General features: G+C 46.3%; 1 protein-coding gene across 2 annotated transcripts in view; it reads left to right on the plus strand.

Annotated features, from left to right (window-relative positions):
- The window catches only part of LBHD2 (LBH domain containing 2), a 204997-nt gene that overhangs the window by 147966 nt on the left and 30141 nt on the right, over window positions 1–26890 (plus strand). For both annotated transcript variants that reach the window (XM_069638114.1, XM_069638113.1), the window contains exon 3: window positions 13144–13336. In XM_069638114.1, the coding sequence (XP_069494215.1) occupies window positions 13144–13336 (193 nt within the window). The remainder of the gene's footprint in view (window positions 1–13143; window positions 13337–26890) is intronic.

Genomic DNA, 26890 nt, shown 5'->3' on the forward strand with positions numbered 1-26890 from the left:
GCCAGCAGCTGGAATGTGTTTTAGAGGCATGCATCGAACACCTCAGCCTTGCGAATGTGTTTAAGAGGCACGCATCTAACACCTCAGCCTTGAAAGGCAGATGGAATGTGTTTTAGAGGCACGCATCTAACACCTCAGCCTTGCCGGCAGCTGGAATGTGTTTTAGAGGCACGCATCTAACACCTCAGCCTTGCCGGCAGCTGGAATGTGTTTTAGAGGCACGCATCTAACACCTCAGCCTTGCCAGCAGCTGGAATGTGTTTAAGAGGCACGCATCTAACACCTCAGCCTTGCCAGCAGCTGGAATGTGTTTAAGAGGCATGCATCTAACACCTCAGCCTTGCCAGCAGATGGAATGTGTTTTAGAGGCACGCATCTAACACCTCAGCCTTGCCGGCAGCTGGAATGTGTTTTACAAGTATACATCTTACACCTCAGCCTTGCCAGCAGCTGGAATGTGTTTAAGAGGCATGCATCTAACACCTCAGCCTGGCCAGCAGCTGGAATGTGTTTAAGAGTCACGCATCTAACACCTCAGCCTCCAGCAGCTGGAATGTGTTTTAGAGGCACGCATCTAACACCTCAGCCTTGCCGGCAGCTGGAATGTGTTTTAGAGGCACGCATCTAACACCTCAGCCTTGCCGGCAGCTGGAATGTGTTTAAGAGGCACGCATCTAACACCTCAGCCTTGCCGGCAGATGGAATGTGTTTTAGAGGCACGCATCTAACACCTCAGCCTTGCCGGCAGCTGGAATGTGTTTTAGAGGCACGCATCTAACACCTCAGCCTTGCCAGCAGCTGGAATGTGTTTAAGAGGCACGCATCTAACACCTCAGGCTTGCCAGCAGATGGAATGTGTTTTAGAGGCACGCATCTAACACCTCAGCCTTGCCAGCAGCTGAAATGGGTTTAAGAGGCACGCATCTAACACCCCAGCCTTGCCAGCAGCTGGAATGTGTTTTACAAGTATACATCTTACACCTCAGCCTTGCCAGCAGCTGGAATGTGTTTTAGAGGCACGCATCTAACACCTCAGCCTTGCCGGCAGCTGGAATGTGTTTTAGAGGCACGCATCTAACACCTCAGCCTTGCCAGCAGCTGAAATGGGTTTAAGAGGCATGCATCTAACACCCCAGCCTTGCCAGCAGCTGGAATGTGTTTTAGAGGCACGCATCTAACACCTCAGCCTTGCCAGCAGCTGGAATGTGTTTAAGAGGCACGCATCTAACACCTCAGCCTTGCCAGCAGCTGGAATGTGTTTTAGAGGCACGCATCTAACACCTCAGCCTTGCCGGCAGCTGGAATGTGTTTTACAAGTATACATCTTACACCTCAGCCTTGCCAGCAGCTGGAATGTGTTTTAGAGGCACGCATCTAACACCTCAGCCTTGCCGGCACCTGGAATGTGTTTTAGAGGCACGCATCTAACACCTCAGCCTTGCCAGCAGCTGGCATGGGTTTTACAAGTATACATCTTACACCTCAGCCTTGCCAGCAGCTGGAATGTGTTTTAGAGGCACGCATCTAACACCTCAGCCTTGCCGGCAGCTGGAATGTGTTTTAGAGGCACGCATCTAACACCTCAGCCTTGCCGGCAGCTGGAATGTGTTTTAGAGGCACGCATCTAACACCTCAGCCTTGCCAGCAGCTGAAATGGGTTTAAGAGGCACGCATCTAACACCCCAGCCTTGCCAGCAGCTGGAATGTGTTTTAGAGGCACGCATCTAACACCTCAGCCTTGCCAGCAGCTGGAATGTGTTTAAGAGGCACGCATCTAACACCTCAGCCTTGCCAGCAGCTGGAATGTGTTTTAGAGGCACGCATCTAACACCTCAGCCTTGCCGGCAGCTGGAATGTGTTTTACAAGTATACATCTTACACCTCAGCCTTGCCAGCAGCTGGAATGTGTTTTAGAGGCACGCATCTAACACCTCAGCCTTGCCGGCAGCTGGAATGTGTTTTAGAGGCACGCATCTAACACCTCAGCCTTGCCAGCAGCTGGCATGGGTTTTACAAGTATACATCTTACACCTCAGCCTTGCCAGCAGCTGGAATGTGTTTTAGAGGCACGCATCTAACACCTCAGCCTTGCCGGCAGCTGGAATGTGTTTTAGAGGCACGGATCTAACACCTCAGCCTTGCCAGCAGCTGGCATGGGTTTTACAAGTATACATCTTACACCTCAGCCTTGCCAGCAGCTGGAATGTGTTTTAGAGGCACGCATCTAACACCTCAGCCTTGCCAGCAGCTGGAATGTGTTTTAGAGGCACACATCTAACACCTCAGCCTTGCCGGCAGCTGGAATGTGTTTTAGAGGCACGCATCTAACACCTCAGCCTTGCCAGCAGCTGGCATGGGTTTTACAAGTATACATCTTACACCTTAGCTTTGCCAGTGGCTTGAACGTGTTTTACAGGTACACATCCAATAACGTAGCTTTGCCAGATGCTTGACATCTTTTAGATGCATACACCTAACACTTTATTTATTTATTTATTTATTTATTTATTTATTTATGTGCTTATAGCGTGCCGTAAGCCTTCAGGCATCAGGGCGTGTAAAACATGAAACAAAGACAACCCATGAGTGGCATTGCCTGATCTCTAGTATACTATTCTGGTTGTTTGCTGAATCCAACCCTGTGGTTCATTTAACCAGGTATGTTTTTAGGTGACTCCTGAAAGGCTGGCAGTTTTCTTCCAACTGTAGAGTTGGTGGTAACTTGTTCCAGCCTTGCGCTGCATGCAGAGGGAAAGATCTCCCCATACCAGTTGCTAGATTGAAACGGCATACATTTAACCAACCTTGATCTTTTGATCTAAGGTGTCTAGAAGGAATGCATCTGGAGAATTGGTTCTTCAGATACGTAGGAGCTGAGCCATTTAGACATCTATGCACAATTGTCATTGACTTAAAGGCAATTCTTTCCTCTATTCTCAGCCGGTGAAGTGACTTTCTTCCTTCTGTTATATGCTCTCTGTTTTTTATCTTTTCAATAATGCGCACTGCACTATTTTCCATAACCTGGCATTTCTCGATCTCTTCCTTTGGAGCTCCTAACAGCAAAGCATTTCCATAATCTAATTGCCGCACATTAGAAATCATGGGCGAACTAACCATGGCCTTTCCATGTATTAGCAGCAAACTACTGGCACAAGTGATAAATCCCACTTCTTCTAATTTAGAGATGAATAGTACTTCCCCAGCTAAGCTAAGTATATTTGAGAATATTAATACTGAAACTCAAGCTGAGTTCACAATTGAAGATACTGATAGCGAAAACATTGAATTTCTAAATCCTGGTGAACGGTTTGAAATTGACCCAAGCTCCGGGCTAATTGTTATTGGTCAAACACGTTTGGCTATTAACAATAAATCATTAGAGAGACAACTGGAAAACCCTCAGGAAAAGAAAATTAATGTTAGCAAAATAGAGATCTTAGATGAGACAAGTTTTATTAGCATGAACTCAGAAGAGTTATTTCAAGCACTTGAAAATGTTCTAGTGAAACTAGTCGAAAAATGTGATTCAATAGAAAGTAAACTAGCAATACACTCTTTTTATTATATTATATTAGCACTCATCGTTCTATCAGCCTCTGGTCAATCGAAAGACATACAATTAGCCATTATAACGTACTTGACTTTTAACTCACTATTTTTTATTCTACTTTTGTGAGAATGTTGCGTGTGCTTTGCAAGCAAGGTACGTATCCCCCGCCTCTCTTATCCTAGCTGATGTTGCCCTCTTATCACACCTATTCCATTTTCTGTGACTCTGGGCAAATCACTGACTTGCCTTTGAAATGAATTACAGAACCTTTAATAATATGACCTATGTTTCTGTATTGTTCTAACCCGCTTCTGCAATACCTGTCTATGTGGCAATTGCCACTGGATATGTAACATGTATGCTTTGTGTTTTCCTTTTATGCACTATTTACTTCTGGATGTAAGTCGTGTGCGCTTTTGCCATGCACTGTGGCTTCTGTTTATCATGTGACATCACACATATGTTACTGGGTTTGGTTTGCTGAATGCTCCTATGCGTCTACATCAACAGCCTTGAGGACGGCCCAGAGGGGGTCGAAACACGTGCCGGCTGTACAAACTGTGCAAATGGAACAATACCTCTGAAAGATGACATTTTGTTGCTTACCACATTTAATTGCAAACTGATCCATATCTGAATCAATCACTTTAAAAGACTTCTCTGATAAACACATAGGGTAGAGCGCTGACACCCAAGACCCAGCCCCTTTTTTTTAATCCCCCACTCCCATTAGTCGGTGTAGTGGGGGGGTCAGCATTTTATTACTGCGCAAAGGCGCGGTAATGAAAGGGTATATCTTTTCAGGGCAACATTTTGGTATTGTTCCCCTCAATATAAGAAGTGTTTAAATAAAAGGTCAGCGCTTCTTCCAGCTCCTGGTTTGAAAAGGGGTTTTCCTTTCACCAAGGTTCAAGGTCGTTCACTTTACCAAAAAGAGGGGTTCCCTTCCCCGGGCTTTGAAGTCTCATTATTCAAAACAACACAATTATTTGAGATACTTCCAGCTCCTCGGGCTTGGTTGCCTTGCATCAATTTATAACGTTCAGTTCCTTGATTTCAAAACACATAAATTCTGCTTCACTCAATCAGAAGCTTGCTGAGGACTTAAGTGGCTTTTCCTTAGGTGGGTGCACTCGGTCTAGGCCCAGTAGTCGGACCGCACGGTCGACCCATTACAGGTTCAACCGACACACCTTATTGGCTTCTTCTTCATAGACGCATTGCCACTATTTCGGCTTCAAATCACACAGTTCTTTGTATTCTCAGGGCGCTTGCTGATACACAGTTCTTTGTATTCTCAGGGCGCTTGCCGATACACAGTTCCTTGTATTCTCGGGGCGCTTGCTGATACACAGTTCTTTGTATTCTCAGGGCGCTTGCCGATACACTGTTCTTTGTATTCTCAGGGCGCTTGCCGATACACAGTTCTTTGTATTCTCAGGGCGCTTGCCGATACACAGTTCCTTGTATTCTCAGGGCGCTTGCCGATACACTGTTCTTTGTATTCTCAGGGCGCTTGCTGATACACAGTTCTTTGTATTCTCAGGGCGCTTGCCGATACACTGTTCTTTGTATTCTCAGGGCGCTTGCCGATACACAGTTCTTTGTATTCTCAGGGCGCTTGCCGATACACAGTTCCTTGTATTCTCGGGGCGCTTGCTGATACACAGTTCTTTGTATTCTCAGGGCGCTTGCCGATACACAGTTCTTTGTATTCTCGGGGAGCTTGCTGATACACAGTTCTTTGTATTCTCAGGGCGCTTGCCGATACACAGTTCCTTGTATTCTCAGGGCACTTGCTGATACACAGTTCTTTGTATTCTCAGGGCGCTTGCCGATACACAGTTCTTTGTATTCTCGGGGAGCTTGCTGATACACAGTTCTTTGTATTCTCAGGGCACTTGCCGATACACTGTTCTTTGTATTCTCAGGGCGCTTGCCGATACACAGTTCTTTGTATTCTCAGGGCGCCTGCCGATACACAGTTCCTTTTTATCAGGGAATTGTACAAAACGGCTTTCAATCAGATCAATATTCAAAAAGGGGCATTTCAGCCACATTAATCACTTAGTAGAATTCAACAGTTTTCTCTGGCCCTCTCCTGGCCTTGTAACAGCTTGGTTAAACGCACACTTTCATTTAATTCACCCTGGGATTTTGCCCGGCTCCAGGTTAGCCTTCCTCTCATCTCCTTCACAGTTCGATATTCACAGTTCACCCTGGAAATTCTTTCGGAGCCAGGTTAGCTTTCCTTTCACAGTTCGGTATTCATCAAACCTTTCACTCGGTTTCTTTAACAGTTGCGTTTCATCGTTATTCTTAAAAGCATTCAGTAACTTGTCTGATTTCGACTCGACGGCCATTCACATTCTCCAAACAGCCTCGCGCTGCTCCTGGCGCAGCATGCCTCTTCTCCGGGGTCTCCACCACCTCAGCCATATGGAGAGGGAGTCTCTCTGACTTCGGGAGGTATCCAGACCAGCTCTGCTACCAGAGAACTCTCGAATGCTCCAGCCACACTCGGCTTCCACTGCAACGACTCTGCAGCTCCTAGGCACCTCGGGCACGTGTCTCTCTGGCCTCACCTCCAGCTTCTCCAGCAGGCGTTCCACTGTCAGTCTCCTTGCCGGTTTCCGTGTCGGTCTCTTTGGCCTCAACTGAGCGGGCCATTTATACCACACCCTTGGTTTCAGGTGCAGGCAATGTTCTTTAATTAAACAATGATTGTGGTGCTTGGCATCCCTCCTCCTTGTCCCAGTACCAGAGTGGTGTTTATGTGTGTAAGAATCAATAAAGAAAGGATGTATGGTTCTAGGTGGTCTCTTCCTCGTCCCAGTACTTGACTGGCGTTGACTGCAAACTGATTTTCTGTACGAATAGGGAAGGGACTGGTAATTACCCACAAAGGCCCGGGGGATATTAGACTCGTTTGTTTATTTATATGTATTCACTTATAGCATGCTGAATAGCCCACAGGCATCTCGGTGTGACAAAAACACAATCAGGCGAACAATCAAGATGGGACAGTCAGGTTCCTTTGTGGATCCAAGGTTAGAAAGGGGAAATGGGGAATACCGTGTCTCACGCAAGGATGCCTCATCCCCACTCCCCAAGTCTCCTCCACCCAGGCGATCCTCCCTCTCATAGCCACCCCCAGGGTGAGGATCCGATAGCGACGGCCTTTCCCTGGCCCCCTGGCAGGAGGATATATTGAGGAAAGAAGTAAGGACACCCTCAGATTCCTCATAGCACACATTCAATAACGTAACGTTGCCAGCAGCTGTAACGTATTTTAGAGGCATGCACCTAACACCACAGCATTGCAAGTGGCTTGAAAACAGAAGCATACATCTAGCGACTGGTCTCTGTTGGAACCTTTAAAGTAGCAGGAGAGTGGGCTTAACACCCCCTTTGACAAGGGTTTCTCTGGGTTCTCCCATCTGCTTTGCATGGGTGTCTGCAACTTGAGCCTGTCCGGTGGTCTCTTTCCTACGGCTCTGAACGGTCACTGACGATTGAGAAGCAAGTTGTTTAGGCCTCAACTAGTATGCTCATAGGTTCGGAGATTAGCGCCCTTGACTCAGTGTTATGATTAGACTAAGGGCCTTCACCCATCCTACCTTGCTATCAGTATTCCAAACTTGCATTCCGACCCATGGAGAAGATGGGAGGACCTGCCGATAAGACCATCACAGGCAAGAACACTGGAGACCAGGGGCTTATTGTTGGAGATGAACCCTACAACCCTGCTGACTCCTGGGAAGCGCTCGAGCAAAGAATGACAACTCTGTCACACCGTCAGAGTGTAGCATTGTCAGAATCAGCCCTTCCCACTTCCTTACTGCAACAGTGCCTGGAAGCTGGAAGCTTTGACAGCTGCGCTCCAGCTTATTGAAACACCTGCATGCCCTCCTAAGCCTCCCGCGTCTCTGGTGACCCTACCCTTGCTGGTCGCGCCACCACGTTTCGACATGCCTCCTGTTTATCTGGCCGTTTTGCCACACACGCTCTGTGCCAGCCGGTCCCAAAAAAGAGGTTTCTCAGAAACTCTACTGAATGGATAACTTTGGGTTAAACAAATTCTGAAGATGGTAACCAAAAAAGGAAAAAGAAGACTATGTCCACTTCCTCAGCTGATATTTCTAAGCCAAAAGCCAGTCTTTCCTGTTACATACCAATGGAGCTGACCTTCAGCAAGACTTGCACCTGAAATTGAGTGATGAGTTCATTATAATGTAATATTATAGGCAGCGATTATGATACTGATTGGTATTTGGATACCCAAGGCATGGCCTTCTAGAGCTTTTGGTTTGTTTCAGGATGGAGCCTGACAGTGCGAAAGAAGGTTCCCCATGGATTATGTTAGACGTTGTGCATGAAGGCCAGAGATGTGCCCCACTTGTGGTGCTCTGTTCTTGCTGCGTCAGACTAAGGCATGCCGTTCTGGCAGTAGAAGGCACGTAAAACCTTGTGTGAGCGAGCAGAATCTATCGGCAGGAGAGCATTCCCGGACTAAACGCTTTTGGCAGAGATGTGTCCTATGTGCCAGTAGTTGGTGAGCCATATAGGACAAAATGGTTCTGATCGTGGCGCTGTGAGCGTGCCTCTGGTGAGTATTCATGCACGAGTGGCAGGAAGGTGTCCGGCTGGGATCTTTGGTCACCAGGATACTGTTCATGCTTTCTTTGTTGTCTGCATTCTTCAGGTCTGTGGCCCATGTTATGTTTCATGCTTGTACTGAAGTATTGAAGGGGGTCTATGATGTTTTCCTGCAGGACAGTTTTGCCAAAGCCTGGATTGGCACTGCGGGGAAAAAAACACCCTTCCGCCCGCCGCACCCTCCTTTACTGCAGGGTACAACCCGATAACACTCGTTCTCTAGGCAATTATCCTCTGAACAAGTGTATCAACGGCAACGCCAGACATGCCTTTATGCCTTATTGGACGTCACCAGGGAGGTGTTGCTCGAGTGCCATCTCTTTCTAGGCACAGAGAGAAAGGAGTCCACGACTGGATTAACCGCTTTATTTTAGCATAAAAGAAAATAATTAAAAAATACAACTTGGTGACAATCCATATAAATTTATCCTTTGTCTTATTCAGTCTTGCCCTTTCTATGACTCATATAAAGCCAGGTAGATCCATCCCCCTGTGCCACCAATATGTCAAAAACCAGGCCGGGGTCCAGACCGAATATATATCTATTGAATAAGATGTGCAATGAATATTTTCACCAATTGATTACACGAGCCACCTTCTCTGCGGCACAAAACAAAACTTCAATATAATAACTCACTTTTTGGAATTTCACTTTTGGGGTGTCATGTACACGGAACACTGGCCAAACAAACGGTTCAACCCACCTGTCCCACAAAACCCCCTGAATGTCAAAATGAAACCATACAAGGCATGGGTAGTATATCTCAGTGGCAACGCGCTCGTCTTGGAAGCAAGGCGAAGCAGAGCAACACAGGTTTGAATCCCGAGGTACGCGCTTATAAACCTCTTTGGTATTAAGTGCATTATAAATAACCGATCATACCTTGGAACATTATACAATCATGAAGCTGGCAATCCTTTTGTGAAGTAGGATGTAAATCACAGCGCCATTGTTTATTTGTGCAAACCGCTTTCGCCCACGCAGCGCACTTCACTTATAATCTCCCTGCGCACATGTGAAACTAGCAATGTGAAAGCTAAACAAACATGGAAAAACTGCACATTCATCACACATGGAACCTTTTCCTTCACCCGGAAGCAATACAAATGATCTCTTCTATTAGGGTCACTTTCCCACCCTAAGGAGAGAGTGTATATTTCAATTAGGGACTTCGCTTCATTTCATTTAGCAAGACACTTCTCTACCCCAGCTCCAACAATCCTGGCATCCAGTGTACATGTATCACCCCTCTGCTTTAAGGCCAGGTCTGAGGAATGGTGAATCGTTTTTAGACAAGGACAGCCCTTCCCTTGAGGCAGTTTTGGGGGATGGGAACTAGAGGTAGGAATTACTCAATTATTTATAGGTCTACAACTTGAATTAGCTCTAGGAGAAAGGGCAGAGGTTTCAAACTCATCCAAACTCCGCTCGCGTTCAGTGACTATACGGGAGTTAATTACATTATGCTAAGGGTCTACTCAGTTTGCCCCCCACCCACCAATTAAGGGGAGGATATTAACTCAAAGAGAGCCCCAACGGACTTGGTCCTGTTGGACAATGACTCACATTGGATTTCTGGGTTTGGTGCTCAGGAAAGACATCAGCATTCGGGACCCTCTCTTGAGGAACACAGGGATCTGGTTAGGCCCTTCAGTCAGGTATAGCCACCAGCATCCATGCCTCTATTGAGCTCTCCTTGCAGAGATCCCAGCATCTGCCTCTGTTTCCCTAGTTTCATTCGGCAATCTCATGAGCAGTTCCAACCCAGGTAGTGTCAGGCAGTCTTTAGTGCACTCTTAAATCTCCATCAGTCTTTCCACCCAGATGATTTCAGGCGGCACTCCCTTCATTTCCCAGGCACCTCATAAACCCATAATCACACCCACAAAAATGTCAAAAGGATCATATGCCAGCTTATTGGCTATTTCTTTTAATTTGTCAACTATTCTGCACCCCGTTCTGCAGGGCTGGGCCCTCTGTTCTGATTGGCCATTCAGTTTACCTAGGCCAAATTTGGGAGGGGATCAGTCCACCCACTTGCATTTACTTTTTACACATTTTAATTTTTGCACTCAACAAGTCTCTACATGCCAAATTTCTCTAATTTCTAAATAAACCTAATACATATCTACTCCCCCTGCGGACTTAATAAGATGTATCTGGTGTTTATATGAAGTTGCATGTGCGAACGACAGATTTTTGTGGATAACTCGGAAATTATAAAAGTTCTCAACATACAATTTTCTAATCAGATATCTAATTTATTGAACTATCATCTCCCCGAATCTCGGCTTTTAGACATTTTCTGGGGAGTTACTACCACATTTAAGGTTATAACTTTTGTTCTCAAGGTCAAATCTTTATAAGAGTTGAATAAATAGAAAGGCCTATTATTTAGCTGTTTAACGATATGCAGGTTATCCTTTTAAGATTTACGGTTCCTGAGAAAATCAACAGAATCTGATCTTCAATGTAAATGTTTCACTTTCTACACTCACCCTGAGTCATACGCATCTGCTTTCTTGGTATAAATCACTTAACATTCTTGTATAGTCATAGGTTCTTGAATGTTGGGTTTCTGCAGAGTTCAACTCATTAATGGCGGACTTTCTGTAGACCCAGCCACAATAATACATTCCTCTGTCACGCATGAATACAGCTTCCTCTCTGGCCCTGACACTTCAAAGCGAGGGTCTTTCAGATGGGGAGCCTGCATATGATGGGGGAAGGCCACTGTTTTTAACTTTAAGGGGAAAAGCCTTTACACTCACACAAGCCTTCTGTGCTCTGAACAATAGAAACACTTGCTTTCCAATCTGTCACATTTACTCTTCATGTGAGGCCTTTTTAATATCTCGCATCATGCCATCAACATTCATATGTATAGCCTCATATGCGCATTCACTGGACTCAGGCCATGGAGGTTTGTTTTCCCACGTGGATATTGTTCTTAGCTTCAAAAGTGCCAATGTTCCACTTCACGTTATAATTAATATACCTTTAAAAGGTTTAGGCCGGGGAGCTTCACTGGCACACTGTTCCTTTCCTTGCAAGCCGCAAATATCTTTATTTTTCAATGCCATTCTTTGCTGTGAAAAATGCCTTTCATTCTTTTTGTACCATAGTGAAAAGGTAGGCTTCTGATTTTAGTTCTTTGTCCTTCACTTTGCACGGCCCATTTTGTACTCTTTACTGTCAATGTAAAACAGCATAATATTGTGGTCTTCAATCCGCAGAAGGCCCACATGTCCATGGCCTCTCTGCTGTACAAAAGGACACAGGGTTTCGTGTTTTGCAATTTGAAAAGGAGCTGCTGGGCTTTTTGTTTGCCCGTCACATTTTAGCATGTATCGTGCTGCACAGTTTGGGCCGAACTTGGCCTTTCAGTTCATTTGATCCTGCTGCCATTAAACCCCCACGCATTCATTCATTTAGTTTTTTGTTATAGTGCCTTTTCGCCATAACGATGGTTTCAATGTGCTTTTGGTTGAATGCTCTCGGAGGGAACACAGTCCAAACATTTGGGAGAGTTTGAGAGGTGCTATTATACTTGTGTGCATTTCGGCCATGAAAGTTATGCGAGAGTGGCCAAGGCCCCGCTAGACACCTGTGTCTATATGGAGTGTGTATGGGTGCAGCGGAGGAATGCTATGAACTAAAGGGGTGGGGGTTTAAGGAGATAGAGAGAAAGCTACAGTTTTAACTTTTCTTGTTAAAAGTAGCTTTATTCTTATGGCAGAGGTGTTGTGCAATAGCGTTTGTATTATATGTGAGGTGAGGGCAGGCTGTGTGGAGTGAGCCTGTGCCGTTCACTCGGTTACAAAGGTGCGCAAGACTTTTTTTTTGGCATTATGATTCTGTTCCTTCCATGTAGGCCCGATTATGAATTTGAATTGTATTGACACAGGCGGGCTATTTGACATTTCCTGTTTGGCCGGGAAAGGGGGTTAGAGAAAATGTCGTTCCTACACTGGGGATTTAACATTTGGTGTCCCTCCCAGGAACGCCGTTGTTCTCATCTTGGCAGAGATTAGCTTCCATCAATGTCATGCCGCCGCCGCCGCCGGGGAACTTGGGTCTGGAAAAAAGGTTGACGTACTCCTAATTAGATAATATCAATGGATTTGAGAGCAAAAGAACAGAATCTTGTCTCTGATTTGCAAAGCTGAAAGTATTGCAAATGATTGAGTATAATTTGTGGGGTAGTATACAGAATAATGCACCCTAATTATATAAACCAAAGATATTGTAAATCGCGGGGGGTGTTCTGCGTGTTTAAGTGTGTGAGGGTGCAGGTCAAGAGCTTTATAAAGTTTGAGAACTTTAATACCGCTTATACCATTTTTAAAATGTACTTCATGATGGTACATTAAATTTTATATAGTACAAACATGATAATGGGTATTGTCCTTTTGGGGCCATCAATAGGCACTTTTAAGTTACAAAGTTGTTATAGTGTTGAAAGGACTGTCTTTTGCCTTTAAAATGTGCGGTTTGCAGTGAGTTAACATAGCTAACACTTTGGAGTGGAGGGTTTGCCTGAGAGGGTTGACGCGTCTCCCCGGATCTCACTTCCGGTCAGCCAGCGTTCATGGACCTTACGACAAGACGATAATATTAGAATCGGACAGTTGAGAAGTCACAACTTGAGTAGAGCAGTGAAATAACAGACCAGTTATAATATCACTTATTCATGATAGTAACATAATACTACAATTGCGATTTCCCAAAATAAGAATACAATTAATAAAATATTGTTTTATGAATATTGTGTTTATCCTGCTTTTATAACACTTATAATCTGAATGTCTAAAGCCCTTGAGATAACGGTGTGCCCTATAAATATTCCTTATATTTGTATGGATAATAACACAAATGTAACAAGTTGCTATGACCGAGTTTGTAGTGACAGGACGCCTTTTCTTTTTAGGGTTTTCCAGATGCTCGGGAGAAGTACCCCAAGTTGTCCAAGCGACTTCCCTCAATTGTGGTGGATCCCACTGAGTCGGAGGACGTGGAAAGCGGAGAGCTGCGCTGGCCGCCCGATGACTACTCTCCCACGGATGACAAAGGATTCTCGCACAGCTCCAAAGCCGTGCAGCACCAGCAGATGGATCTTGAAAGTATGCCGTCTCACAAATAATGGATTATCTGTATTAATGAACAAATCTTGATGGGCCAAGATGCAAAAAGGCTTTTGATTGGGTTGAATGAAGGGTGGATACTTGCCTTCCAGTGGCAAATTTGATGAACCCATTACAGAGAAAAGTTACAAAAAATGTTTGGTGACTGGTTTTCTGATGACCTCTTAAGTGTCAGGGAAAGATAATTGGAAAAAAGTATAAAAGGAAAATGAGAGAAAAAGAAAGTTGAACATGAGAGGGGTGGAGGGTATGGGAGGTGAAGATGCAAATTCGGGAAGAGCCCCCTTGAAAGTTAAGAATTCCCAAAACACCACAGCCAATTCGTCTTAAGAAAGGAATTAGCAAAAAAATAAGACTTTGCCCTTTTCCCCAGGAATAGCAGATTGCTATTCTGATAAAGGATAGACAGGATGTTTTTAGTTGCAGCGGGGACACAAGCTAGCCAATTCTCTGGCCATCCAAGGTGGCTCGAGCGGTACTCCCAATCCACCTGCAAGACAATATATACATTACACCCAATCAAGCTTTTTCTGATTCCGACACACCATGGAATGGGTTCTCAGTACATTGCATCTCCATCCAGTTCTCGATTTGAGATTTCCCGGCGCAAATCCCGTCTTGACATCCTTCTGGCTATAGAGCGGGCCGAGGGCTTCTGGGCTACCGCTTTAGCTTAATCTGTTTGTTTTTTTAATCATTACTAAGGCCCCATACTTCCCATCTTTCCATTTACTCTTGGACCCTATAAGGAGCAAGCCCGTCGCCATGTCAACACATTATAAACACCCCTTTTTTTGATGGTCAATTGCACCAGAAGGAAAACAGACATCGCATGAACATGCTCTGCTCCAAAATCCACACTGTGAAGACATTTGTGTCTCTGTTGAACTTTGAAACAATGTGATTAAGGTACTGGGGTGGGAGAGGGGTGTTATATGAGCTGACATTTTTTTTAAAAACATCTTTTTATCAGCATTTGTTAGACAGAATAACAGTCGATTGAAATCAAAATACTGGTGCATGCATGGTTATGAGAAGAGAACATAATACACATTTCTAGTTCGGGTTCGGAGGAGTCCTTCAATTTTTTGCACATTGTCCTTTCTGAGGCCCCCTCCATCCACCCTCCCTCTGGGTTGATCTCATCATGCTCCATCTCTACAGCCTCGTTAACTATTTTCCCCAACAACTAACTCCCCTCCCCCCCAAACCGAGTTGCTTCCATGTGGTGCTGTTAGGCGAATTGTCCTTGTTGTGGTGTGGGGCCGCTAAGTGTTAGTGTTCATACTGCTAGCGTGTGTTTCCTTCATTGGCCCATGCCTTCCCCTGTTGCTGGTGTTACCCTCCTTCGTCCTTCCTCGTCTAGGTGTATGGTCCTTTTAATTCTCTGAATTTCAGAGCTCTCGTGGGGTTGTGAGACTGGTGTCGCATGAGGGCCGCTGTTTCCATTCTGCAGGTTTTGGCTAAAAGTGCGTTTCGTGCTGTCGGAGGCGGGGGAGTTTTTGCTTTCCAATGAGTGATAAGGAGCTTGCATGCTGTGAACAGAGTTATGTTTATAATTTTTCGTGTGAGACCCTCTTCATGTAGATCATTGGCCTCTGCTCCAAGGAGCAACACTTCAGGTGTAATTGCAACTGTGGCCCCTGCAATGTCATTAAGCTGTTTAGAACTTCCCTCCAGTATGGGGTGATCCTAGGGCAGTGTCAAAATATGTGTCCGAAGGTGCCTGTGGCTCCACATTCCCACCAACATTCGTCTGTGTGAGTTAACCCATCCGGTGTAGTGTGGTGGGGCTGCGATACAGCCTCTGTATATTTTGTATTGGACCTCCCTGTTCATCTGGTTTATCGAGACTAGCGGTATGTCTGCGAAGCATTCCCTGAGATCTGCATCTTCGATATGGGTACCTAGATCCTCTGACCAGATCCGTGTGGATACGATCCAGATTCTGCGAGGCTGTCATTAGGTAGAATGTGCATAGGTGTCGGAAGGTTCCGATGTGTTGCCCCATCTTGGTCTCGCAGGGTGCTGGAACTATGGGTTTGTGGAGTTTGGCCCCGTGTCGTTGTATAGTGGTTCAGATTGAATGGTATGTTAACCAGTCGCCTTCGTTCAGGCCAAGTATTGTGTGCATGTCTTGAAACGCCTGCAGTGTCCCCCCTTCGCATATGTCCGTGATTCTTGTGTGGGCCCAGAGGTGATCCTGATATCAGTGTATTTTCTGTTTCGTGGCAAAGTGCTATATTGCCCTGATGCTTGCCCAGGGCAGGGCGTGCTGCGTTTGGATCCCTTGCGCTGATCTGAGCTTGTGCCATTGGGCTAATGTTGGCCTTAGTATGGGATGTTTCTTAATATTACTCGGGAGCATGTCTGGGGGAGTGGCCATGATCTCAATAGGGTTGAGAGGTTGCATCAGGGCTATTTCCATTGCTCTCCAGCTGGAATTGCCGGCTGCATTTAGCCAGCGTTTGATTGAACACAGCTGTGCCGCTTGCTGATCAGCCGTGAGCGAGGGTGCCGCCAGGCCTCCGTTTGCCTTAGAGGCTCGCAGAACTGATAAGCACATTCTGGCTTTCTTCCCCTTCCATATGAATTTAGAGATTTCTTTATCAAGGCCTTTCATGGATGCTGATGTAGGGCTGGTAGGGATCATCATGGCGACATACGTGAGCTTGGGGAACGAGTTCATCTTCAGGGCGTTAATGCGCCCGATGAGTGATAGATTTAGATTGTCCCATCTTTTTAGGTCTCGGCATATGCCCGCTATCTTCTGGGGGTAATTTAGGTCTCTGATGTTTTCTAGAGCTGACATTTTTTTCATCCCTTTATGAACCCAAACCAGAAATTCATTGGCTGGGGATTAGACAAGGTAGTAGAAAGACTGAACCGGGACAAGTGTATGATTTGTGGGCTACAACGCCAGCGACGAGGCTTCAACCGGAGCTGCAGAGAAAATGGTGGGCGAGGCTGAAGGCAAATTATACACAATATTTCACAAAGAGGCAGAGACATACTTACCAAAAGGCAAAGGAAGACCAGGGAGGGATTTAATTCCCAAAGAAATTAAATTTATTGTCCATAAAAATATAGAGAGGACATCTTTGCCGTGCACTAGCTTGTGATAATTGTCCTAATCAAACCAAAATTCTCTGGGATTTTTGCACAATAGTTGGGGACCAGTAGTAAAATAATGTACAAATTTGCAAACAAAATCAAACGCAGGTATCAGCTGGTTTTACTTTGTCAGGCGGCCTGATACGGCCAACACAGGTACTTCGTCTGTGGAGGATAAAAGAGCCGGCCATAATACATCGCCTAATGCATAGTTATTCAAGCAGTGGCAAAACGAACAGTTTTGGCTTGTTAAAGGGAACTCCTACGACCATGTAACCCTCCCATGCCGCAGGCAGCGTGACCAGAAAGGTGAGCTGAAAGGCGTAGGAGTGTAGTATCTTGCGGCGCGCCGCATCACCCGCCTCCCGTGGGATTTGAAGTGTGCACTGTCTGTTGCATGCCACATTCCACAGATATTAAAATGCTATTGGGCACCCAGATGCTAAAAGACCACCGCACAGACGAAACTAAAAGTGGTGCTAAGACACCTTCTTTGTGGGAAAACTATGGAACCTGAGTAGATGGCATTAATGGCCACGTATGACACAAAATTATGCAGCCTTCCTATGTGGTGCGACTCTACTTTATAGGAAAATACGGACCTCTGACTCTTTGCCGATTTTTCAGATATTAGAAAATGAACTGAAAAACGGGAAGTGCACACAACTCACTAACTGGGCAAAAAAAATTGAAAAAAAACTAGAAGAAGTCCATTGTACGGACGACCTCCTCATCTCAAATCCTGGGCGTGTAAAGCAAAAACTTCTAGAACAAGACTGGATACGTACTAATGAAAAAATCCTAACGTACAAATTCCTAAAAGACTTGCCACCCACTTACAATCGCCCAAAGGTCCCGTTGAAATATTGTGAGAAATTTCCCGAAAAAAAGTTGAGAAAAATTCTCCTGCGGGCCCGCCTGAATTTGCTTTACACGAGAGAAATTTTGGCCAAAAGAGCGCTGGCTAATTCTTCTTATTGCCGGGTCTGCGGCCTAGTCGACCAAATAGAATCTGTTCGTCATTTACTCACTTCATGTGTTGGACTGGCGCAGGAAAGAAGGGCTTATTTGACACCACTCATCACGCGCCCTTTTACACTCGACGAAGAGACAATATGGTTCCGTCTAATTGCAGGCGACTCCACTAGATGGTCCAGAGCGGCAGCTAAATTTCTCGAAGTAGCTCTGGTAAAAGCTAGCGACATTGGCTCATCGCCTGCAACCTCAGTAAGAGACCTTCAAGGAAATTCGAGAGTGGTGTCGTGAGTCCTGGGTCAACTTCCAACTTTGAAAAGTAGCACAAACAAAGTTTGCCACAACACAGTTTTGTAAAAAACCCTAACAGGTTAATAAACAAAAAAAAAAAAAAAAAAGCACCACCTATCAACCAAAACCATTTGTGAAGCTTAATCACTATCCATGAGCCAAATTGTGGTGCCACACACCCAGCCACGATGCAACATTAATTGTAGTTCTAAAGTGCCCACTCTGAGATAAAAACCATTGCGGAGCACCAAAGCACGGCATAGAAATCTTATTTCATTATGTAGCTAAAGAGCCACCACTGTGCCGCAACTAATTATGGCCCTCTAGGAGCTAAAATGAATTAAGAATCTAAAGCGCTATGCAGGGGCCAAAGGCAATCAGCCCTCAAGCCACACAAAATCTTGTTGTGCCTTCCCCACACAGTGATATTTTAGGTTCACTAGGTAACGCCACCGATGAGCCAAAACTAAGAAGACCATAGACAGTTAACAAAAGGGTACAAAAGGGGCCTGCCATCTGCACTTCTCCAGATGTTTTGGACTACGATTCCCTTGATCCCCACCTTTGACTGTACTGGCTAGGAGTGACGGTATTTGTAGTCCAAAATATAGAACTATGAGGAGGCAGATTGTTTCCATCCGAAATAGTGAAATTCATTAAAGATAGAAGATCAGCCTATCATGGTTATGCCATGGAGGGACTGCCAATCAAACGTGATGTCCTCAAAAGGGGTATGTAAAGACTGGAGGGGGGTATCTGTACTCCTGCTTCCTATATGGCAGAGTAGAAGCACAGAGCACCCCGACCAACGTTCTCTATTCGGAAGCTGTGGACGAGCAATCAAGGCCTAGCTTCTCAGGAGGTGATGCAGGCTGGTTCTTAAGTGCAGTGTAGTCCCCAAGCACCCACAAAGGAATGTCCACACACTATGTTAGTGAAAACACAGTTCTTTATATAAATAATGCTTTGATTGTGCACATATAAAATAACACACTTTGTGCTCAGGCAATTCTAAAATTATAAATATATACAGTCTCTATGTGGTACCACAATTACTTCTTTGATTCCATTAAAATGCATTAAATGCCCCACTTTAGACATGTTCAAAATGGCATGCAAATCAATCATAAAGGGAAACAACAATAGACTTGAGGAGGAAAACAAGTTGGTTAGACAATCGGCAGAATACTGGCCCCATTTACCTATGCATAGTTCTATGTGAGGCTCCCACCTGCTGGGCAACCTGTAAATAAGATATTAAACAGTCCATATATTGTTTAGCAGAGTCTTATTCCCGTCTATAAATGTTCTACTACCCCAATGTACCTGGTTTAGCAGAGTTCGACGTCAGGTCGTTGACGGATCCTTCTTGAGTGAACTACCTTTAAGGCAGGAGCCACGGATCATTGAGATCCCTCAAAGAAAAGGTGAACAATGGCATTGAGGCAGCAGCTTCGGTCCTGGTGGTGCTCGTCGACGATCAGTCGTGGACGTCCTGCGAAGATGAGGCGTGCAGAGCATCTCGTCGACGATAGTTTGTTGCCACAGAGAGTCAATGAAGAATGTAGGCCCAGCAAGGGCGTAGGGTCGTTGGCGTCTTTGTGGTCTTCGGGTGGCGGGAAACCCACCAGCGGATTCTCCTCGATTCACTGGCAACCTTGACTTTCTCCGGCGGGACAAAGTGGTCGATGGTGATGAGCATGGGAGCCCTTGATTCAAAGTGTTCTTAGGCAATGGACCGTTGCGGCTCCGGTCGTCGGCGACACAGCGTCAAGCTGTCCCTGCTTCTGGGCAACACAGCTTCGACGGGCCTCCAGCAGTTATGGCAATCCTCCGAACCCTGGTCGATGATGGTGGATGGAATGTCCGGGCGCTTCTCTTCAGTTTCTTCAGTGGTCCCCGTCTCCGGTCGACAGTTTTCCGAAGGCTGATTTCCAGGGAGCCTTGGTGAAGCTTAGCTGGTGCACAATGGCCCCTCGTAGCTCCGAAGAGGTCTCCTAGCCAGGTCGTCTCTTGGACCAGTTCCTTGAAGACACTGCAGCTTTCAGATTGCGTCGAAGGGAAACAGCAGTAACCTTCTTCATCTGGCTCGGCTTCGAGAATAAGCATCAAGTTTTGACTTCAGCTACTGAACAATTTCCATCAGTGATAGGTCCCCAGATATACTGTTTGGACTCTCGTTCAATCTGATGAGTCCCACTCAGACAACCAATCATTCAGAAGGGCATTCAGGCAGGTAGGCAGCCAATCAGGGGCACGGTGCATGCAGGCCATTCTTCTCCATCCAGACACTCACAACAAAGAATGTGGATTGGGACAAGCACCCAGCCATTCAGCACTCCCCAATGCATTCAAACCAGTTTCGGGCAGGGCTGTCTCAGTCTTTGTGTCACATACCAGAAACCAGACACCCATAACATGAAATGCATATTGGTCACACTGTTATGTTATGTTATGTTAAACCATTTGTAACGCGCACCTGGTACCCGTAGGCTGATGGGCGCAAACTCACAAACAGAAACAAAAACAGACAATAGATAAGAAGAGGTCACATAAGAACCCACATTTTAAACAAAGAGCAATGTCTTCAACAGTTTCTTGAAATGTTCTGTTGATGCCATTGATCGAAGGGTGGGCGACAAGGCATTCCATGTGATGGGAGCCGCTACTTGAAACGAGCCCATTCTTGCTTTATTAGATTTACTCCGAGGGACTCTAAGAATATTGGTATGATCAGATCTTAAAGTCCTCACGTCTTTTAGCACAATTACCTCCTTCAAATACAAAGGCATTTGACCCATAATGCATTTGTGAGTAATACGAAGGAGCCTAAACAGGGCTCTTGCTGCAATCGGTAGCCAATGCAGGCTCCTACGAGCCTCAGAGACATGGTCCCTTTTACCTAAACCCTTTACCACTCTTACTGCCCCATTCTGAATCACTCTCAATTCACCCAGGTCCCGCCCCAAGGGTGTACCCACAACATACAGTCACTGGGAAGGCTCCAGCCAGTCTGGCCTGGACTTCCCCACAATACCATACATGGAACTTCCACCCAACAGCCAGTCAGGGGGAAGGGACAGAATCAGGGCTTCCCATGATTTTGGGAAAACAAGGTAAGAGGCAATAGAAAGCAAGAGACCAAGGGGGGCATCTTGTTTTTTTTCTTATCAGGAATCAACTGTTCCAATGGCAGGGACTGGGTATCCAAAAATGGAGGATACTCAGAGCACCTGTCAAATTCAGCATGGAGCTGCCCAAAAAAATACACTAGGGGTACAGGGCTGTCCCCCCACCCATGGGTGCCATAAGGCTATCCCAAGAGTCTGTTCACCAAACCAAAAAGAGGAAGAGCTGCACTGCCAGGAGTCCCACCTGGACTCCTGTGCAGAAAATAACACAGAACACACATGATAAAAGATTCGGCTCTGAGACTAATCCAACTAGACAACTAAACACTCAGTAGCTGGCGAGTACCTCTGGAGAAGTTAGCTGTTCGCTCTTTTCTTGGAACACTAGAGGTTTCTCCCATCTATTCAATGAATTACCATTTACACTTGCCAATCATTTTGGGATATGTCTACAAGAAACGTGGCTGCGGGAAACCCCGTCCAGCGATGGCTACGTAACTTTACTTAATCGTGCCGGTAAAAATCTCAAAGGGAGACCATATTCTGGTCTAATAACTATGATAAAAATCAGTAACAAGTGGAAAATAATTGCAACTGAAAATCCGAATTTATTCGTACAAGTGACAGTTTTGCAATTGTTTCACCAGAGCAACAAGGAAAGTGACTACTTGTTATTAATAAATACCTATTGGAACCCGGCAATGATCTCAACTATGAAATACTTGTCATCTGTCACCTCAATCATCGACAAATGGATGAACAAATACTTGGACTTGAAAATGTTTTCCTCTTCGAAAACAAAGACCTTGCTACGAGCTGCTCTCCCTCAAAAAACTCTCAGACATCAGGTAGAGGGCGAAAGTGGTTAGCTGAATTAAAAATAAGAGACTGTACCATGTTAAATGGAAATGCCAGAGGAGACATTCCTGCTAGACCAACATGGCACCGCAACAACTCCTCTTCGACGATAGACTATTTTTGGTCTTCAAAAAATCTTCTTTGCAAATTTGATGATCTATCGATCTAGAAAACTTCTAAAAGCAATCATAAAGTCTTAAAACTAACATGGAGGCTGTATAGTGAGACCATGTCACTAACAAGCCCCCAGGTCCTTCAAATCAATCAAGGAGCAAATAGACTAAGGATAAATGATCAACAAATTAATGTGCTAAAAGAGCTTCCGTTTTAGACTGACAGCCTCCCAAGTTCGGAGATAGACTATGCACCGTACGAATCATGTGGAAATAAAATCATTGGTTGTGCAAACAAACACGTATTCAGCATTTTGGTGAAAGAAGCAAAAAGAACCCTTCATCAAGACATCCGACGTTTAAAAAAAGCCCCGAATGAGAATACAGCATTGGCTATAAAGAAAAGGAGGCAGAAATATAGCAATTGGTTAAAGTCGTTTTCCACAATTCAAGACCAGGAACGAGGTGAAGAGATTCTACGCTTAATTCTAAAACATAAGTCTAAACAGATCTGGTGGATTCTAAACAAAGGCTCATTAAATCAAAGTAGTATGCTAATGAACAACCTTACTTTCAGAGCATGGGAGGAACATGTTACTGCTGTATTTGACAAACCCCCAGACGCAGGTCAAACTGCAAAATTGCTGGACCATGTACCTTGGAATGTTATGGAGTCCTCGGAAGACATTCAAAAGTTAAACAACTCCAGAGCTGCAGGTCCAGATGGATTGACAAATTCCATTCTAAAAACAAATAAAGAACCATGGTCGCAATTTATAGCGCTGCTCTTTGAGAAAATTGCAAGTGCAATGAAAATACCTGTTTCCTGGTCTTTGGCTATTGTGGTTCATATCCACAAAAAGGGCAATCGGGACGATCCCTCAAACTATCGCCCGATTGCCCTACTGGACATTATAGGCAAGATTTTTGCGACCTTCCTCCAAAAAAACTAAACACCCCGTGCAGCAGGGGTGACGAGCATGGGTGACGAGCAGGAGGCTCTGGACCGTTGCCGTTAGCAGCTGCGGAACAACAAGCAGTGCGTGTGCCTGATTGGCCACCGCAGAAGCAGAGCAAGAAGGCGAGGGGAGAAAGGAACAAAAGTAGAGGTACGGGCGCTGCACCTGGAGAGAAGGCATACAAGATTTCTTTCGCTGTTGTTTGGTAAAGCGAGGATCGGAGGCCGCCTGGCGGGGCTGGCTATTCACGTTGGGCATGATCTAGAGGCGAGGTGGCCGGCAGGTGTTTCAATGTTTTCTAGGGGCCGGTGGCTTGTTATCGTCGCACAAGGCTGTGAGTGGATCTATTGGGTTCATAGGCGGGGCCGTGTCCCCAGCAATCTCCCATGCGGGGCATCCATATTTCATCCTGTGTGTTCAATAATGGTTTGGGTAGTGCTGGGGGATTGTGTCGCCTTGGCCGCTGTCTATGGTGTAGGTACTGGGCGATTGAGGTCCATTGGTTGAAGGATTTCCTGGGTTGGGGCCCCCCATCAGCAGGTCATCTCATTTTCATGTGTAAGGTAGTTTTGCTGTAATGGTGGCTTTCGCCTCGACTGTCTAGCTGTTCAGGGTGGCACCATGCTTTGTGGGCACAGTCCAGTGCAAGTGGTAAAGGATACAATATTTCATTTTCCGAGGTTGAACGGAGTTTAAGGGGTTTGGCAGTTGGTGGAAAAGAGAGTGTTCTAATTGAAGGAGTGGTTGTCAGGAAGTGCCGTAGCACCCTGACCAGTAATCCAGCCCCTCCACATCATTTAGTGGGAGGTCCGCCGTTGCGGCCTCAAGGGCAAGGACGTGACGTTGGGCTAGGGAGGGGGAACCAGGGGATAGGCAGTTCGGCCTATGTTTTAATAAAGGAAGACGTGTTTCATATTCTCATGTCCGCCTCCTTCATTATCTGCGGAGCAGTTATTGCGGTGGGCCTTGGCAGAGCTAGACAATGGCAACGAGGTCGCAGACCCTGAGCCCGGCATGCTAGGAGGGTTGTCGTCGGACAGCGAGAGCACGTCGGCGCACCTCCTCATAGCAGCGGCCCCAACGGTCCAAGGCCCGCAACACAAGCATGAGGAGATACGGACTGGCAGCGCCCCTGATGTATTGAGGCCCGCTACTTGCAGACTGGATGACAACACCCCGTAACAGGAGGCAGAGCAAGGCACACACGTGAGAGGAGCCCTCTCCTACACCACGCAGTGGCCCACGTACAGGGAACCAGGAACACAGAGAAGTGGCCCGTAGCGGCTCACGTGGAGGGTGTGCCCAGCAGCATAGGGAACGGGCTGTTCTCAGGCAGGCAGCGCCAGTAGACTGCGCAGAAGAGCGCACAACGGCTTAAGGAGCAGGTACATCCAGTACCCTATAAAAGACCTGGTGAGAGATAACACCAGCCCCCAGTGCTGAAAGGGGGAAAAATGTCCAGAGCAAGCCCAACACAGACTGCATACATGACAAAAAGGAAAGAAAGAAAGAACATAGTGACAACCAGTAGCAACCAAGCCCACCCAAGGCCAGTCAACCCCATAAGGGTGCAGCACAGCAACATCACATCAACGATTCCCACGCCACACCATCTGCAGCACCACCATGTCGAGTCCGGTGGCATCCTAGTCCTCCACACCCACCACAGTGTCCTCATCACGCTCAGATGGAGACACAAATGCAAATGCCAACGCAAATCAGGCTGTGGCAGCAGGAGGGACAACCAAAACATTGAACATGCCCCCGCCGTTCGACCTGAGTGACACTACCAACCTAGGACCCCGCTGGGCCATATGGCTCAGAGATTTCAAGTTCCATGTTGGCGCCATAGGTCTCATGGACGATGACAGGCTAAAGAACACTCTGTCCGTAGCGGTAGGGCCAGCAGTCAGACATAGCGGGCGAGTTACTAAACCTAGATAACGCCACATACGGAGAGCTACATGGTAAGCTAACAGAATATTTCACCCCACATACTAACTTTGACTATGAGCGACATGTTTTTCACACTACCAGGCAAGGAAAGGGTGAGTCCCTCGACAATTTCGTAATGCGTCTACGTATCAAACTTAAATACTGCAAATTTCACCGATACTCCAACGAAGAGGCATTACGCTTGCAAGTTATCGCAGATTGCATATCCCAACCATTCCGGAAGCAACTGCTGCAAAAGCAAAGGACTCTTGAAGAAATACTGGCCCTAGCCAGGATGGAAGCTGTCGTAGAGTCCCAGTTGGACAGCCTTGGCAAGATAGCACTACAGCAACAGCCGCAGGACCAAGTCAACAAACTGGCCTCACTCATGAACTCAGGCAATAAGCGATCGGAAGCCACGTGCTACAGGTGTGGATACGAATACTCGCATGCAGGAGAATGCCCAGCAGTAGGCCAGCAATGCGCCGCCTGTGGTAGGATGGACCACTTTAGGGTGGTGTGCAAAAATGCACCCGCCCCCACGCCAAGCAGACAAAGACTGCCAGACCGCAGAAGGAATACCCACCACAGCCCGACAGACATGAGACACGATGAAGACTACAGGGCACAATGCAGAGAAGGCAGGGAACGCCAGAGTGCCCCTGCCAGGGAGGAGAGGATGTCAGCAGAAACATCAAGACGCAGCCAAAGGAGAAGATTCGTGAGATACATAGAAATTAGGTCCCCTGAGTCCAGCGACACTCCATCCTCTGAGGACGATCAAAGGAAAAAAGGTTATGTCTGGGCATTGAACGACAACAAAACGGCCACCCAGCACAGTCCCATTCTCACGTTACATGACAACAATACACCCCTAGAATTTCTCATAGACACCGGAGCTACCATCAATATCATCAGTGAGCAGGCATACAACACCCTAACCAACCCGCCAAAAATTTGAAAGGCCACGGTGGACATATGCCCACACGGAGCAACCACGCCCCTGCCATGCAAAGGCACCATCACGGCATGGTGTGCGCACAAGTCTCATGCCGCGAAGATACCACTACATATACTCAAGATGGAGGCCAACAGCGGGTGCATCTTGAGTTTCAAGACGGCAGTCGACATGGGGCTGGTGCACATCTTATACCAGCTAATGGCACATAAATACTTTGCAAAACCTGAAGCCATCAAACAGACGTTCCCAAAGCTGTTCAAAGGACTTGGAAAGCTCAGAAACAGGAACGTCCACCTTCACATCAACCCGAACATACCACCAGTAGCACAGCACTACAGGGGAATACCGGTAAACATTCAAAAGCAGGTGGAAGACTAGCTGGAAAAACTCATTAAGGCACAAGTCACCTTGCCCGTTACTGGACCAACCCCATGGGTATCATCCATAGTCCCTGTCCCCAAAAAGTCCCCGGACGGTCTGATTCGCTTATGTGTAGATATGCGAAGGGCGAATGTGGCCATTGAAAGAGAGAGACACCAGGCACCAAGGATCACGGATATGATCCACCTACTCCATGGAGCTACCACGTTCTCCAAACTGGACCTGACAAAGGGGTATCATCAAATTGAAATAAGCCCTGAATCCCGCTACATAACAACCTTCGTGACTCACATGGGACTTTTCCAATATAAGTGGCTCAGTTTTGGCATCTCGTCGGCTGCAGAGATCTTTCAAGAAGAAATCCACCGAGTCAAAGGCCACGTGCCGAACGGTTTAAATTATTCAGACAATGTGTTGGTGTTCGGGAAGACCAAGGAAGAACACGCCGTGGCCTTACATCGAGTCTGTGCCACATTAGAGTCAGCAGGTCTCACACTCAATAAAGAAAAATGTGAATTTAACGAAGGATTACTGTGATTTTTTGGGCATATTTTCTCTGAGAAAGGAATGTGCCCAGATCCGGACAAAGTGGCCGCCCTCAACACGGCCGCATCCCCCACGAACACAACAGAGCTACGCTCCTTCCTCGGACTTGCCAGTTACTGCGCCAGGTACCTAAAGGACTACGCCACAACAAGCAACCCCTTACGGCTACTCACCCACAAGGACCAACCCTTCGAGTGGTCCAAAGACTGCCAACACGCATTTGAAGCCATTCGCAACACCATCTCCAGAGCAGAAGACATGGCATACTT

Source organism: Ambystoma mexicanum, chromosome 14, assembly GCF_040938575.1.
Source record: "Ambystoma mexicanum isolate Mex_15411 chromosome 14, UKY_AmexF1_1, whole genome shotgun sequence".
NCBI lineage: Eukaryota > Metazoa > Chordata > Amphibia > Caudata > Ambystomatidae > Ambystoma > Ambystoma mexicanum.